The sequence below is a fragment of the Lutjanus erythropterus genome, chromosome 9 (assembly GCF_056507025.1).
Source record: "Lutjanus erythropterus isolate fLutEry1 chromosome 9, fLutEry1.hap2, whole genome shotgun sequence".
In the NCBI taxonomy this organism is placed as follows: domain Eukaryota; kingdom Metazoa; phylum Chordata; class Actinopteri; order Lutjaniformes; family Lutjanidae; genus Lutjanus; species Lutjanus erythropterus.
Genome location: NC_139325.1, coordinates 23,164,941 through 23,180,722, shown reverse-complemented (window position 1 = coordinate 23,180,722; position 15,782 = coordinate 23,164,941). Strand labels below are relative to the sequence as shown.

Genomic DNA, 15,782 nt, shown 5'->3' with positions numbered 1-15,782 from the left:
AATACAGAAAAGTTTAATGCATGGCTCTGCACACTGCACATACCATTTCATGATGCAGCACACAATCATCATAATAGTCATAAATGAATGTAAACTAAGTACAGGCTTGTTCCAGTATTATGCCCACTATCTGATTCTTAGGTTACGTTTCATTTGGAGGTTGTTAATACTGTACTGTTGGATAAAGTGCAACATTAATCTAAATTTTAACGTGTTCCTGCTCATGTGTTGAATCCTTGCAGCTGTGTGCTCTGTGTAGCCACATCCATGACTGAAAAATGTGTCAAACAATCCTACAAAATGCTTTCTCTCCCTTCTCTCATTTGCCACATTACAATGTTAATAGTTCTCTTTTATAAATGCAAATTTAGCTGCAAACAGATGAAAATGTATGCATGTGACGTAATTCAGCCGTGACTTACATTTTGAGGGCCTCACTCTGTTGGCCCCTTGCCTTTTGGGGCCCCTCGCATAGTTAACATGCACAAACACACTTGCACGCTAACAACTGGCCAAAAGAAAAAATCAAAGAAGACACTGCTGCTCTGATTCAGAAGCTAAGTGTCTTCCTGTGGTCAACCCTCAGTATCGCTGATCATGTGTTTTCTCTGTTCCCCTTTGCGAGCACTAACAGCTTCCACTTTCCCTTGTTAGTCCACTGATGTTCCGTTATTCACTTCAGCTTCTCTTCCTAGTAGGATAACTTCAACGGAGCTTGAAACCTCCTCTTGTGCAAGTCACATTCCACTTCAAGTCCTGCCAGTAAGAAGAAGGCTTGCATGAATCCATCAAAGTCTATAGAGGCCTCGTTTCTTTGTGACAGAGCTCTACTAAATGCATGATTATGATGTGCTGGATTCAAGAGTTCTGGTTCATGTGTCTGTAGCTCTTAATGCTTCTGTTTATTCGATTTGTTCAGTTGCAGATGCTTGTTGGTTTGCATGTATCGGGGTAGCTTCTCTGGTCGTAGCTGATGGGAGTGTAAATGATGTCCATGTAGTTAATAGCTGAGTGTTGCTGGGTCTGGGGGCTAGATGAGGGCCGAACTGAGCTGAGTCTGTGACGACGGTGTCAAGTTAAGAGGTAACGATCTCCCTTCCTAGGTGCCTCCATCCCTTCTGTGCCTCAGCAGCTGGAAAATATTCTGCAACAGAGACAGAAATCAAGACGAAGACACACAAACTCAGAGACAGAAGACAGAGAAAGTCACACAGGCTATTACTGAATCGTAGACTGGACAGAGGCAGGCAAAGCCTTACCTTGCCACACATACCATCTTTACTGCAGTTCTTATTGTCCTTGTCAGTAGCCTCCTCTTCCACCTGTAGAAACATTGCAGATATGAGTCCAGGACACAAATAAATGGCTTGTAACAGATTAGGTTAGACTACATAGATGGTCCTTACCTCCTTCCTCCACTTCAGCTCGCAGAAGACTCTCTCAAAGCACTCATGCATGTAGTTAAACTGAATATCAGCCATGCACAGAAAATACAAAGAGAAAAAAATGGATATTGATTAAAATAAATTAAATTGATGTTGATATGGTTTACATATTTTGCTTTAAACGAACAGACAAGACAATGACAAGATTGATACCAGTCTCATGTCTGTACTGTAAAGGTTATAGCCAGCAGCTGGTAACTTAACTTAGGACAAAGACTGGAAACAGAAGGAAACAGCTATCTTGGCTCTGTCAAATGGCAACAAAATACACCTACCAGTACTTCTAAAGTTCCTTTAGCTAAGTTAAAAATTTTAAGCTAACCCTCTTCAGGCGTGGAGGTCCAGTCGCTCAGACAACCTTCAGATGTGGTCTGAGTGATCGGAGTGAAACGTAAATGTCCCAAAATTTTCCAAATGTTGAACTATTCCTTTAAGTCATAGCAATAACTCTGCTGATCTTAAGCATTATTATTTTACTTAGGCAGTTATAAAATCAGGTTTTGATGGTATGCAGCAAGAATTTAAATAATCTACACTGTCCATACATTTTTTTAAATTACAAAGCCATGAATGTTGCATGTGAGCAAGATAGTCAGGAAACTGGTTATCTGTAATCATTTGGTCAAACTGACCACATGACATGTTGACATGGAGATTATCTAAATTGAAAATTTCCTTTACATGATCAGTTTTTAAACTTGCATGTGAGTTGTAGTTCTATTGCCTTGAACAGTACATCACATGAATAATAATGTGCATGTGATACTCACATAGGGAGTAAATATCTTCACCCAGCGTGGTTTCTTTTCCCCTCGTGCATATTCAAAACAGAAGGCCATGCCCTCTTCATCCGTGTCCCACCTCTGCATCTCTCCCCAGTCAAATGCAATCACCTGGTTCTGGAACAACATTGTTGCTTTAGTACACTCACTCCACTATACATACAATAATATGTTTGGCACATGCGCTAACAAACAGCGGCCTTTACCTCAAGTGTCCCTTCCTCTGTGCAGGCATGCAGCTTGAAGTGGTGAATGCTGATGGCTGTGATGACGTGACCTTTACGTCGGGAATCGCAGGAACAGTGAGGGAATATGATCTCATTGTAGCCCTCGCAACCCCTTAACAAACTCAGATACTGACAGAGGAAGAGGTAGAAGAGAAAAGATAGTTTACTATCTTTTACTATATATTACAAAATGTAGTTCTGTAACTGTACTTCGCTTTATGACTATAAAACATAGATGCAGTTTAACATCCAAAAGTGAACCCTGCATCTAATCTTCAATCGGTCAGACACTGAAAATAGGATGTGAGTGTTTAATCTCTCCAAAGTGAGGGCAATTTGTTCACATTTTCAGACAGAAAAGACCTCACTCACTATTTCTTTTCACATTTCCCTTGCAAGGATTCATGTCTTTGACAGTGGAGTCAAACCTACATTTCACACTGTTTTCAACTCTGTTAAATCACACACAGTGAAGAAACTGAACAGGTGGGAGAGAGGTGGTGACATAAGATCCACTGAACTACAGTGAGTAACTCTTCGGGTCTCTGTAAGTTACTCAGGAACAGTAGTACAGTAGCTGTGTGGTGTCTGTCCATATGTGAGAGACTGACCATGGACATTTTCTTCTGCTCCGCCAGCTTCTGCAGCTGGTAGGACTTCTGTTCTCCTTTGATGAAGCCTTTTTTCACATCGTCCACAGCCTGCAATGATATGGACAAGTAGGGGAGAAAAAAAAATCATGCAAAAAACATACATAATGTTGACACACACCACAAAGAAAGAAAGATATACACACAGACCTGGTGAAAGAAGTAGTTGACAGCAAGCTGGTTGTCATTGAGCAGAATCTCCTCTTCTGTAGTGAAGAGCCACTTGCGCAGGGTGAGGCAGGTTCCTGGGATCGCTGAGGTATAGTTCTGTACATACAGTTTGTGGGGGAACTCATTGGGGGCAAGTTTACGCACTGAGGAAGAAAGAGAGGAACAGAAGAGGAAGTGAGCGAGGGAAGGAAGGAGAGAGTGATATCCCATTCTTATAGGGCAAAAAAAGAGTACTGTTCTGTCTCACCAGAGCAATCAGAAATCATTTGAAATGCAGCTGTGTCAGAGGCAAAATAGCATATTTTAAATTAATTTATCTTATCTGCAAATGGATAAAAACACTTATTCAGTGTATACAGTAGTAACGATGTTGAATTAATAGTAAATAACAGGCCAGGCTGATACTCAGTTGACCCCTCACACTTAATTTTAAATATGTTAGATAATAGATATTCTGCTTGGTGGTAAATAGTATGTAGTCAAAAAAGAAAAGAAGGAAAGAAAACCAACTCGATAACTGACAACTACTATTGCAAACTATCCAAAACTTCCAAAATAAATAAATTAGACAGCATTCTTGAACAGGCAGGTGTGGCCAGACAAAACTATTCAACATTGCTCAATACCAGAGCATGGAGTGTGTCCACAAACAGTATCAAAAAGTATTTTTTAATTCTTACCTACACTACACTTAACAGATGGAAGGTAGATATAATAATCACATCAATTAAAAATATTATAGGTTTCAGCTTTGATGTATGTTTGTTATGCTTGAACTTTATATCAATATATGTTAGCTATTACCTGTTGGTCTACACTGAAATATCCAACTACTGGACTAAGATGATAATCTCTTTTTCCTATAGCACCATCAGCAGGCTGATACTTTTGGCTTTTACTTCAATGTCCCAACAAATTTTGTATTGATTGCCATGAAATTTGGTACATGATGCCCAGAGCATGAATCCTGCTGATTTTGGTGATCAACTAACAAAGGACAAATTTTCAATCATGTTGGTGCAAGAATAAAAATCAGGTGATCACCCACGTCAGTAGAATATTTATATTTTTTGTGAAATCGATGGATTGCCATGAAATTTGGTGCAAAAAATTTATGCCCCCCTCAGGATGGGGATCCCCTGACTTGTAATTTAGTGTTACCATAAGGTTTTATTTCTTCAGTACTTTTATTTATGATCATATGCCTGAAAAACTAATGGCATTCTTTTCGGCCTCAATAAACACACTAAATTATGATGTGTTAACATTTAGCTCAAAGATAGCCTCACAGAGCGGCTAGCAAGGGTGTAGTCTCGCAAGTCTTGTTGAACTCTGCTTTGGCATTAAAGCTTAAAGGTAAAATTTAATGAAAACTTAATTGAGAGATACAGAAATAATAGATGATTACAGAGCAATAACAAACAAAGCATCCAGTATAAAAGTAAAATGTATGACATAAGTGAAAACAGAGGTGCTACAGTGAAAGAACAATCCAAAGAAGAGATCCAACAGATGACAGTGATTTAGTCTAAGCTCCTCAGACAGAATCAAGTCCCATAGCTTTGGCAAAGGCTAAAAGACAATTAATCTCCACTTTAAAGCAGCCATCAGACAGTTGCATATTGGGTCAAAAGGTCAGTGATATAACTTCAACTTCATTAGATGCACATTATGTAAGAAAAACATCTTAAAGGTGCTGTCTTTTCTCCAATTTGGAAATGAGAGAGAATTTGGAGAGTGAGAAGAATACAAATATTTATGATCTGCAGCTGATATCACATCACTGAGGGATAAAAACTGCTTGACTTCTCATTTATTCTTTTGCCTGAAAGAAACAATTTGGACCTTGTGAGACCTACAACCAGAGATAGATTTAAATGCATCAAGAAATCACTCTTGTTTTTACTGCAAGTTTAGTGCTGCTTCTGTCTCTACAATAACAGAGAGAGCACACAGTTCGCAGAAAAAAAAATTGTGGTGCTTCAAGCTGAAAAGAGCTACTTCTGATTTAGTTTCACTTAATTGCTTAAAAAAAAACTGACAAATCCTTGTACCGCACTAGCCTTGGGAGAGTGAGGGCCAGAACATTGACGTACAAAGGCACTCAGGTATTCATTTTAGATCATTTCGAATAGAATGGCTCTTGGGGAGTCGTAACAAAGATGAAGAACGTTTTCAGTGTGAAAAAAAGAGCACACAGCTCTGTTACATGTTCTTACTCACCGAAGGTGTGGTTGATGACCTCAAACAGGGCAAAGTAGCTGGCTGTTACACTGTCCATCCCTAGTTTCATAACCACTGCCTGGAAGAGAGAGGCAGAAACAGAATCAGAGACGGTGAAAAAGGAAACGGAAAAGTGTAAAACCTTGGCAAGATGACTACAATGAGGTCATGGTTATAAATAGTTAATAGTTACACAGGCCTGTCTGTGTTTACCTGGTAGACTTGGTCTGTGGTGGAGTTTTTGCGAACTCTGACAGTGAGTGTGGTTTTATCGGGCATGGCTATTCTCAACTCCACATCTGACACGCCGTTATAGTTCTAGTCATGAGAAAGAGACGGTGAGACACAGACAGGAGACCACAAGAAAACACACACACATAGGTTTTTCTTTTTTACCTCATCTGATTCAGACAAGAACTCCTGCATGATGTCACTTTCTCCAATTACCCGTACAGAGCACACTGCAGATGAGAAAGACATTATATTAGCTGGTTTCCTATATGTAGTACATGAAATAACAGTGGTTACACAATGACATAAACAGTGTAGTTACGTAGTTTGCACAATATTTGTCTCAGACAAACAGCACTACAGGTCAGGGGTGAACTGTCCTTTTAACTACTTCTAGCTTATTAAAATAAAAAGGTACTGAGTTTAATTTACAGGCTTAGGCTAAGGCTAGGCTCAGGACAGGCTTTGGTTTTCTAGCAACAAAGTAAAAAAAACACACCATACTACACTTCATTTTGCTACCTGCAATGTAGGGATAGTAATGGTTAACTGAAAATTGAGAATGTTTTTTACCGGTTACAGTTGCTGGTGAATTTGCATATAGACACACTGTGCTAGTGTCCAAAAGGGAACCTTAGATTTGTGAATATGAATGCCTTGTTTCTTCATTTTGCACAGTTTAAAGACAAATAAGAGTAGGTGCAGTAATAGCCTAACCTACTTCATTTAAAGCTCTTGAAAGTCAGTTCCTTGTATGTATTCAATTTGACAATTCTTTATCTGCTTCCCTCTGCCTCAAACACACACATACAGCAGTTGTGTGCACAACATCAGTCCACTTCAGTCTGTCGGCTCAGCTGATCGGTGCTGAGAACGCAGCATAACAGGTTCAATCAGGAAACTCCATTCTTTTTGTACATAATGCAGCCAAACACCAGACTAAATATTATAGTAAAGACTTACAGATGTGTCAGGATCATGCTGCGCTCTCCAACAGGCTGATCCTGCTGCTGGAGCAGAGAAGCTGTCAGGGTGTGTTGCTTCACCCACACACACAGTAATAGGAAGACTCAAATTAAATAAAAACACAAATAGTTCCTAATGTGTTCTTCATTGTTGAATAGCAGCAAAAAAGGAAGCCTTCATTAAAGAAGTCTGCATGTTGCTTTTTCTCCCTCTTGTTCTCTCCCTCTTTATCCCTTCAAATCATAACAGTAAATTTTAAGAGAATAGTCCACCTGTGTAGGTCTACACTGTATTTTTTTTAGTCTGGTGTTTGGCTGCATTGTGTAGAAAAAGAAAGAGTTCACAGTTTCAGGATTTAAACTGTTTTGCTGCCCTTCCAACACTGATCAGTTCAGCAGAGAGGGAACTGGATGTGGCGCCGTGCACACAGCTGCTGCAGCATGTATGTGTATTTGAGAGAGAAGGGAGACAGACATTAAACAATAGAGCTTTGAAATGCTGTGCCAAAGCTCATTATGTTAAGGGAGTGCCAGAGTAAAGAGCCTCTAATATTTCACGTTTGTCTGCAATTTTTTAGGCGTCAGCTACCTAAAGCAAAATTAACCGAATTTACATCCGTACTGCACAGTATGCTTGTCTGATCAGGCCCCAAAATTTTATAGAGGCTCTACACCTCCTTCTCTCTCCCCAACCTTTCTCCAGGTATTCTTCCAGGCCTCTGCGTCGTGCATCCAGCTGCTGCTCTGACAGGGAGAAAGGCCATTTCCCAGGCAGTTTGGGGAACGTAAAGTTGGCGAACTCTCTTTTTAGGTTTTGGTGTAGGATCACAAACTCACGATAACGCTTGGAGCACAGCTGCCTGCCGGCCATATACACGTTATATACCTGCAAGAGAGAGTGTAAAGAAAGAGAATAATGAAAACAAATGTTTTGAAGTGATGACAGGGAGTTGCAATTAATAGGTCTTCAAATTAAATATTTTACTATCACAACAAGGATTATTTATAATACATCATTGGAACATTAGACCTAAGTACAGAATTCATGTTTCAGTTGTTAATACTGTAATCAGACCTGTATTGTAATCTGCTGCATAAAAATTATATATTACACAAAAATTGTTGTAATTATGTTTTCCTTTTATCATCCACTCCTCCTCCTCCATTTTTGCTTCCAAATTCATCTACCTTCTATGTATTCAACCACAAGTGCACCCACCACAAACTTTTCCTGGTTGAGCTCGGTGTGTTTGTAGCTCGGCACAGAAATGGGGACTGCCTGCTTGTCAGAGTAGTCATAGCAGGACTGAGCTGAAACATCGTCTCCGGGATCCAGGCAGTCAGCCTCCTGGGGCGGTACGGACAGCACGGCCAGCACCAGCTCTCTCTCTCCAGCTCGGATCAGGTCCACCACCTGCTTGTGGGTCGCTCCCTCTACATTCACCCCATTACTGTAGAAAACATGGAGCAAGAGATGTAGATGTTGGGGCAGTAAGACTATTAATATTTCACATTTATCACTGTTGTTGAATTTATTTTTATTTATGTAGAGAATTTTAATCATATACAGCAATAAATTCTTTCCTGCTTAAAATAAAGGCTTTTACATATCCAAGAGTAAAAATACAAGACAACATGCAACATAAAACACTAAAATACAAATATACTACAAACTGCTGCATCAGAAATGACAACAGACACTTATAATTAATCCTCATTTTGCATTGTAAGCTTATCTCAAAGCGTGAAGCATTGAATTATGAGATCGTTTGCACAATGGATTTAAGAGATTGAAAGCCATAAACAGTAAATACAGTCTGAATGAAATAGCAGAAAATGAATAATATGTAATAGTTAGCAAATGGGCTACATTATGGGAACAGCTTCTGTTTATACATGGCAGAGTGACAGAGGCTTTGTCCTCAAAATCAGTCTGGGCTCACTCTTCCCCCTCAGGAATGGGACCTTTGGTTTATGTCATCAGGACAGCTGAGCATGAGCAACACTGGGTGTGTGTCCTCTGGCAGCCATGTGTCAGAGGCATGACAGCACTGATGACGGTGCTGCAGCAACCTGACCTATAGTTAACTTTACTCAAAACAGCCACAGCATCTCTTCTAAAAGCTCTCAGCATCACCTCGAGCTCTAATAACAAATTGCAGTGTTGTGGGTATGTTGGCAAATTAATATTTAAATCACGCAGGAATGAGATTCAGTAAATTATATTATTCTGTGGTTTTCATTTTGTGCTAATGTAATGGATTTTTTTGCAATTTAAACAATAGCTTCCAAATATTAGCATGAGTGCATAAGTTGGCCTGACTTCAAGTTGAACATTTTCCAAAGACTGCCTCAAATGTCACTTTTTTCCCCACTGTTACTCATTTGCATAACCTGAATGCAACCCAGTCAATACCAAGGGGGATATCTTAATCACAATTTGTGGTTAGTCAAAGACAGGCCCTGATAATTGAATACAGTGGCTCCCTCTTTTAGTTTTGCTAAACAGGCTCATGTTAGAATGTGTTATTAAATACACTTTCAACTTCCCAGACAGATAAAACTCAATTCCCACATCTGTTTTCCCATCAATCCCTGTTCTCCATTCGCAGTAACCAAACATACAACAATCTTTTCTAGCTTTCAGGAGTGTTACTGTACACAAAAGGCTTGTATACCCTAATTCCACTTAACATCATCTTCAATCACCAGTATTCACCACATTAAGGTTGTTCCAATACTGACACCAGTATCAGAAAAGGCCTCAGATACTGGGTAAAAAGCTGTTATCAGTATTGGCCAAAACGAAAGTCTATGTACAGATCCAATACCACATCATTTAGTAACCCCAAAATGGACCCAGCAGCAACCTGTATGCTATTTTTTCCCTAGGATGGTGAAATCCTGTTCTAGGACATTCATTCTTGCATGTATTTTTCATGTTTTACAAGCAGTTTAAGATGCGGCAGGCCATACAACAATGATAGCCATCATATCACATTAGTAGTATACAGCTCTTAAAAACCCCCCCCCCAAAAAACATAACTTTTTAAATGCACTGGTATCAGATTGGTACTCGCTAGCACTGTGCAATATGGACAAGATCTTCTATCACGATATGGGTAATTTCATACCTCAATGATATTTATCATGTTATAGTGTATATTCTGTAAATTCTATGAAAAAACTTCTACATAAAATAAGCGCACGTCTCATGACTACATATATACATTTAGTTATTTGTGTCACCCCACCACAAGTAAGTCATGGGCCACCATGAATTGATTTTCTGTTTTCGGAGTGTGTATCTCTCTCTTGGTCATGTCTAGATGGGAACCGTTGATTTCCAAACCTCTTGCAAGATTTGTACTCATTGTTTCTGTTGAAATATCACCAGTCTTTTGCTGGTCTGGGGTTCCCTTCTAGACATGATTCTCTCCATGCCTCTGTCTATCAAAAACTCCTGACAGCAGACCCATCTATGAACAGCATGTTTCAGTGTGTCATATATACAGTACCTGTCACTGACTAAATCAGCTAGTAAGACTGTTTGTATCAGAGATAAGCATGTCTTTCTACTCCTTCCCCAGGTCAACAGTGGATTTAGCAGAGACAAGGACAACACACACAAGTACATATGGAAATAAAGGGATATGCTTCACATACTCTATAGCTTGTGACTGGCAGCTGATCCGTTATGTCAGCCATTATATCATTGACAGGGTCACATACACACACACACACAGCTAAAGCTCAGTTGGCACAAACCCTCTAGTACCTAAAAACTCAATGGTGAGATATAATTGAAAATGAATATGCCAGAGAGGGAAGGAACAGAGCAAAGCTGAAACTAGTGTTGTTGAGGAAAAGATGATTATGTAGGTAGAAATAATGCAAAGACTGATGGGACACACAAATAAACCATCTTGCAGGTGTAGTGAGACAAAGAACATGTGTCTCCTGCAGCACAAAATACGGACTAAGCATTTTGGCAGCTCTTTCATTCTCACAGCTTTATGACTATATAATAAGCACCTGATGTGTTGGCCTTTGCACTTGCACTATCAGCACTTCTGAGCATGATAAATGGTTTTTAAAAGACATTTTCCCATGTGTCATATGTTCAGCTCTTTTGTCTTTATAATTCAAGGTATTGATTTAAAAAAAGTTATCCAGCACCAGGGATAGGTAATATGGACAAAATCAAATATTCAATGGTGATTCCATATTACAGGGATGACTTTCACAAACATTAACAAAATGAGTTTCTTGATAAATAACCATCAGTAGTGTGAAAGTGGATGTTCAGAAAATCACTTAACTAGAACGTAGCCTAACACTTAAACCATATCACAGTATCAATATTTATCAATATATTCTCCAGCCCTATCGAGCACTATAGGTTATTCAGCATCAAAGGCTCAGAGGCAGGAGTTGTTTGTAAATATGCAAAGAAGTATTGATTGCATAGAGAACAGCAGAGGCTCAATACCTCTGCAGCTAGTACTCAGGAACAACACTGTGTTACTTAATTATTGTGTACATACTGTGCTCTGACATAAAGGCAGAAAGACTCTGCACCAAGGTCAAACCTTCGGCTAAATACAACAATAAATGTATAACAATCTTGTCTTATTTACCACTTGTGACAACATGTGGCTTGTGAGTCTGTGTGTTTGTGCCATATAAATGTTACAGATGTGTAGTTGAGTTGAAGATGGTTTTGGTCTGAGCAGAAGGGAGGTATGAATCATAGTTATGTCATGCCACTCACTGGCAACAGGAAATTACAGGCCCTATACGCTTGCAAATTGCACCTAGCAGGTTAACCAGATCCACCTCATATGTGGTCTAACCGGATCCACCTTATATTATGGTCGGCAAGGTGCACCTTGATGATGTTAAGTAGTGAAGCTTGAGAATTTTCATGAAATGTTATTGCCATGGTTGTTATTTGCTATGAAACAGGGAGTTGTTGGAACTTGTTTTCACCATGTAATGCTGTGTGTGTGTGTGTGTGTGTGTGTGTGTGTGTGTGTGTGTGTGTGTGTGTGTGTGTGTGTGTGTGTGATTATGAAAAAATGTGGTCCTGAAGACATCCACTGTAGCAGGAACTAATACAGAAGTGATTTTGAATTCCACAAGGTGTTAATGTCTGTCTATCTGTGGACAAATTTTGTCAAGGTGACCTCGTCTAATAGTCTGTGTGTATAGTTTTAGATCAAAATGAAGGCTGAGTATGAAGATGGGTGTGGTCTAACACAGGAGCACAGAGCACTCATAATGTAGTAATGATTACTGAGTACTGGGCCAGAATGTCAACATGTTGACATGCATCATACCTGAAATATCTTCTGCTTGGGAGACACAGTGGCTGAGACAGTCCCACAAAAAGGGAAGTAAAGCACTATTAGTTTTAGAGATGTTCCAATACCATTTTGCCCTTCCCAATATGGATTCCAATACCTGAACTTTTTATATCAGCCAATGCCAAGTACTAACTAGTTATATACTACTAACCCTGTGTGGATTTTATGATTGCTAGAATTGTTGTATGGCCTGGGTCAGGTTAAACCCTTTGTCAAACATAAATAAATACCAAAGAATTAAGGGTATACAAAATGAAGAAGCAGGGCCCCATTTCATTGGTAATAAATTACGTGGTATTGCATTGGTGCCTAAACTTGCATACTTGCCAATACTGTTACTTGCTTTTTTTAGCAGTGTTGGGGGCATTTCAGATACTGGTATAACTATCTGAACAACCTCAATTAATTTGAGCCTACACTGAAGCTGCATAAACTAATGCAAAGTGTAGGCACGATCAATAAATACAAACATTTAATTCATCTCAATGAAAAATGAATCATGATCATAATCAAAGCATGATATTGACCACAACAACTGATTTAAGGATGAAACGAAGGGTTAAATGCACATATATACATCCACATGCCTACACACAAGTACGTAGAAATAATGGGGTCAACAAACTGCCAGGTTACTGCAGGCCATCCATTACAAAAGCAGTGTGCAAAAGCCAGCCAATGAGATACTGAAGTTTAGAGAGTGAAGCCAATCAGAATTGAACTGAAGGCATCCCTCCCTTTCTGCATCACCTTATTCCACACAAACAGACACACTGAAGCGCCAGTACTGATGCTGAGCTGTATGCTGCGTGTTCCTCTCCATAGCAACAGAGCCTAACATCAGCAAGCAATCTCCATGCATACTAACGTGCCATTGAGGACCACCACTTCTATCCTAAATGCAGCAACCGCATCACTGATAGCATCAACACAGCCGTGTGTGGTTAATTAACCAAATTCAGAAATGCTGCTGATAATGATTTGCATTGTTTTAACCTTGAAGATTAATATAAGCAAAGCAAGCTACAGATGCGGTGTGTAATGCAGAAAAGCTCCACACTGCATCTGATTTGGTGATATGGATGTGTACAAGGGATGACTTGAGAATATTTGTCATTCTGCTGTGGATGAGTGGGATAGGTTCCAGTGTGACGGGAATCCCTAATGATCCCTGGGTCTTTTCTCTCTGACAGACACAGACACTCCTTTCATTAGGATGAACGGCTATTCTGCCCAGCGAGACCAGTATGATAGTGCATGGACACACAGTGGTCTCAGTAAAGAGACAGAGAATGATGCTCACAGGTCCTGCTTGCCTTGATTTTCACTGACAATTATTCTGAGATGAAAACAGTCATTTGGACGTTACTCATAATATGGTGTTGGTTAAGCTAACCTAAGACAGAAGCCACTTACACCTCAAGAATCCTGTCCCCCTTCGAGATACCGGCTCTGTCGGCGGCTCCTCCCGGTAGAACAGCACTAACGTGCTGTAGTGGAGCGTACAGTTCCCCGTTAATGCTCCGTAATTGCCCACCTTCACTAACTTGTCCCCGAACGTTGAAGCCATAGCCCGAGTCAGACTTCACTATTCGGACTAGCCGTGGGCCTGAAGTAACGGTAGTTGCCGTCTGGCAGCTGCCGCCGGTGCCCGGTGTAACGTTACCACTACCGGAGCCGTTACGAGAGGAAGGGCGAGGCAACGGAGGGACCGATGAACAAATTCCTTGTCCCTCGACGTCCGCCATTTTTCTACACTATTTGGATCATCCACACCAACTCAGCTAACAATAAATATCCCACAAACATTAGCTGGTAGTAGCAGGCTAATCAGCCTCGCTAGCTAACTGACCGAGATCGGCGGAAAAAGCCGACAGAGACCGATGATTCCCGAGACCGCCCCAGGATACATTCCATATGGGTCACTTCAGACTCCTTATCTCTCGGTGTAGAGAGGCCACATAATCGTATTCAGCCAAGTTGTAAGTCAGAATGGAAGCCCATTAAAGGAAAAAAATATCCCCAGGGTCACAGTCTAACTATAATATAACTCTAACTATAATATAAAAAGTCGAAATTATGAGATTAAAAGACAGAATTATGAGGACAAAGTTGAAATAATGTGCTGAAAACTCAGAATTATGAAATTAAAAAATGTCACTTTTATCTCATAATTTCGACTTTTATCTAATAATTGTTATAGTCTAGCTCATAATTATGACTTTTTAATAATTATGAAGTCATAATCATGACTTTTTAATCCCAACTTTGGATCTGTGAAAATGAAAATTGTGATGCAAAAATGATCATTCCCACTAATTGTGAATCATATCAGAATATCTGTCCACATAATCACAGTATGTTCTTTTTTTTTCACAATATCATGCAGCCCTAAGATAACAAGAGAACAGTGAACCATGGATTTTGCTCTCAAGATCACAGCAGATAGATTACTACTAGTAATAGTACTTGTGTTATAATAATACTAGTACTTTTATCTGAATGATAAAAAACTTAACATTTTATCATCAGATTGAAGGTATAGCGTGCCCAGGATGCAGAAAAGAGGCATCACATCTGTTTATAATTGAATTGTGATGAAATTTGGAACTTTCTTGAACGGATTTCCTAATTTGATGCTTTTTTAAATGGTGTTTCTTATAATATGTGTGGCAATCTATGGTTGTTGTTTTTCTATGTTCCTTGTGCATAAAAAAATCCCCTCAGGGCAATAAAGGTTTCATTCGTTCAGGTTTGACTGCAACCTGTGGATCGGGATCCCTTGAGGAGACCCAAAAATACCCCTTCATTTAGTTTAGCTCATGGATGTCAGTGGGATTATGCTTATGTTCAGGGGCAGATCTAGAGGGGTGGCAGCTCCCACCTCTAAAAAATGCCTTGCAACCCCAGTTTGGACAATCTAAGTCAAAATATATGAAAAGTAGTAGCTGGTTGGAAATTTACAGGAGCAAAAATCTGATGTGAAGAGCAAATGAATGCAGCAAAAGATGGTGCATTCATCAACTTGATTTGAAGAACTTTTCTTCAATGTAAAAAGACATGTATTTAGAAACATGTCTGAAGATTTGGAAACGAAGCAATTTATTGATTTTTAATGCCACCTTGACATATTTCAATCCAATTCTTTACTCTTTAACTACATTAACGTGAGTTAAAATATCTCCATGTTCCAAGCAAATATTATATGTGATTGTTTGCAATGAAATCAGTGTACATATATTTTTGCCACCCATTAAAGTCTGCATGCCATCCTCTTGCCATTCCATGAATATTTCTCTAGAGCCAGCCCTGATTATGTTAATTTATGTCATAGACATTCAACACTAGAGCCTGACATTGCTATTTAACATTCCCTCAGACTATATCAAATACACAAAAAAACGTCTCTCCAGGCGTTTATTAGTTTCTGACTTTTGGAAATTAAAAAAAAAAAAACTGTAAAATTTCCCTAAACTACCCGACCCTTTGAAGCCCCACCTTCCACTTTGAAACCTCTGGACTGAGCTTTCTAAGAAGGACAAACCTTTGGTAGGACTACTCACAGCCTATGTCCAGATCAAAACCTGTGATCAAGGGATAAGAACTGGACCAGTACCAACACAACTATAACTGAGACTATTTCTGTCTATTAATCCCTTATTCTGGCAAACAATTTGTAATTATAAGTCATTTTTTCAAACATAAATTTCAAACATTTT

General features: G+C 39.4%; 1 protein-coding gene across 2 annotated transcripts; it reads right to left on the bottom strand.

Annotated features, from left to right (window-relative positions):
• Nucleotides 1–13,918, bottom strand: snx27b (sorting nexin 27b). Of its 2 annotated transcripts, none has more exons than XM_084726686.1 (13): nucleotides 13,480–13,918; nucleotides 7,914–8,145; nucleotides 7,388–7,580; nucleotides 5,895–5,959; nucleotides 5,712–5,816; nucleotides 5,499–5,577; nucleotides 3,255–3,418; nucleotides 3,066–3,155; nucleotides 2,434–2,583; nucleotides 2,216–2,344; nucleotides 1,407–1,466; nucleotides 1,260–1,322; nucleotides 1–1,144 (listed from the first exon to the last, which is right to left on the bottom strand). In XM_084726686.1, exons 1-13 carry the CDS (start codon nucleotides 13,809–13,811, stop codon nucleotides 1,100–1,102), a joined length of 1,707 nt encoding a protein of 568 aa, XP_084582812.1. In that variant the 5' UTR covers nucleotides 13,812–13,918; the 3' UTR covers nucleotides 1–1,099. The 2 variants fall into 2 exon arrangements, with proteins under 2 accessions (XP_084582812.1, XP_084582811.1); XM_084726685.1 differs by having other exon boundaries at nucleotides 1,274–1,322.
• Nucleotides 13,919–15,782: the final 1,864 nt, after the last annotated feature.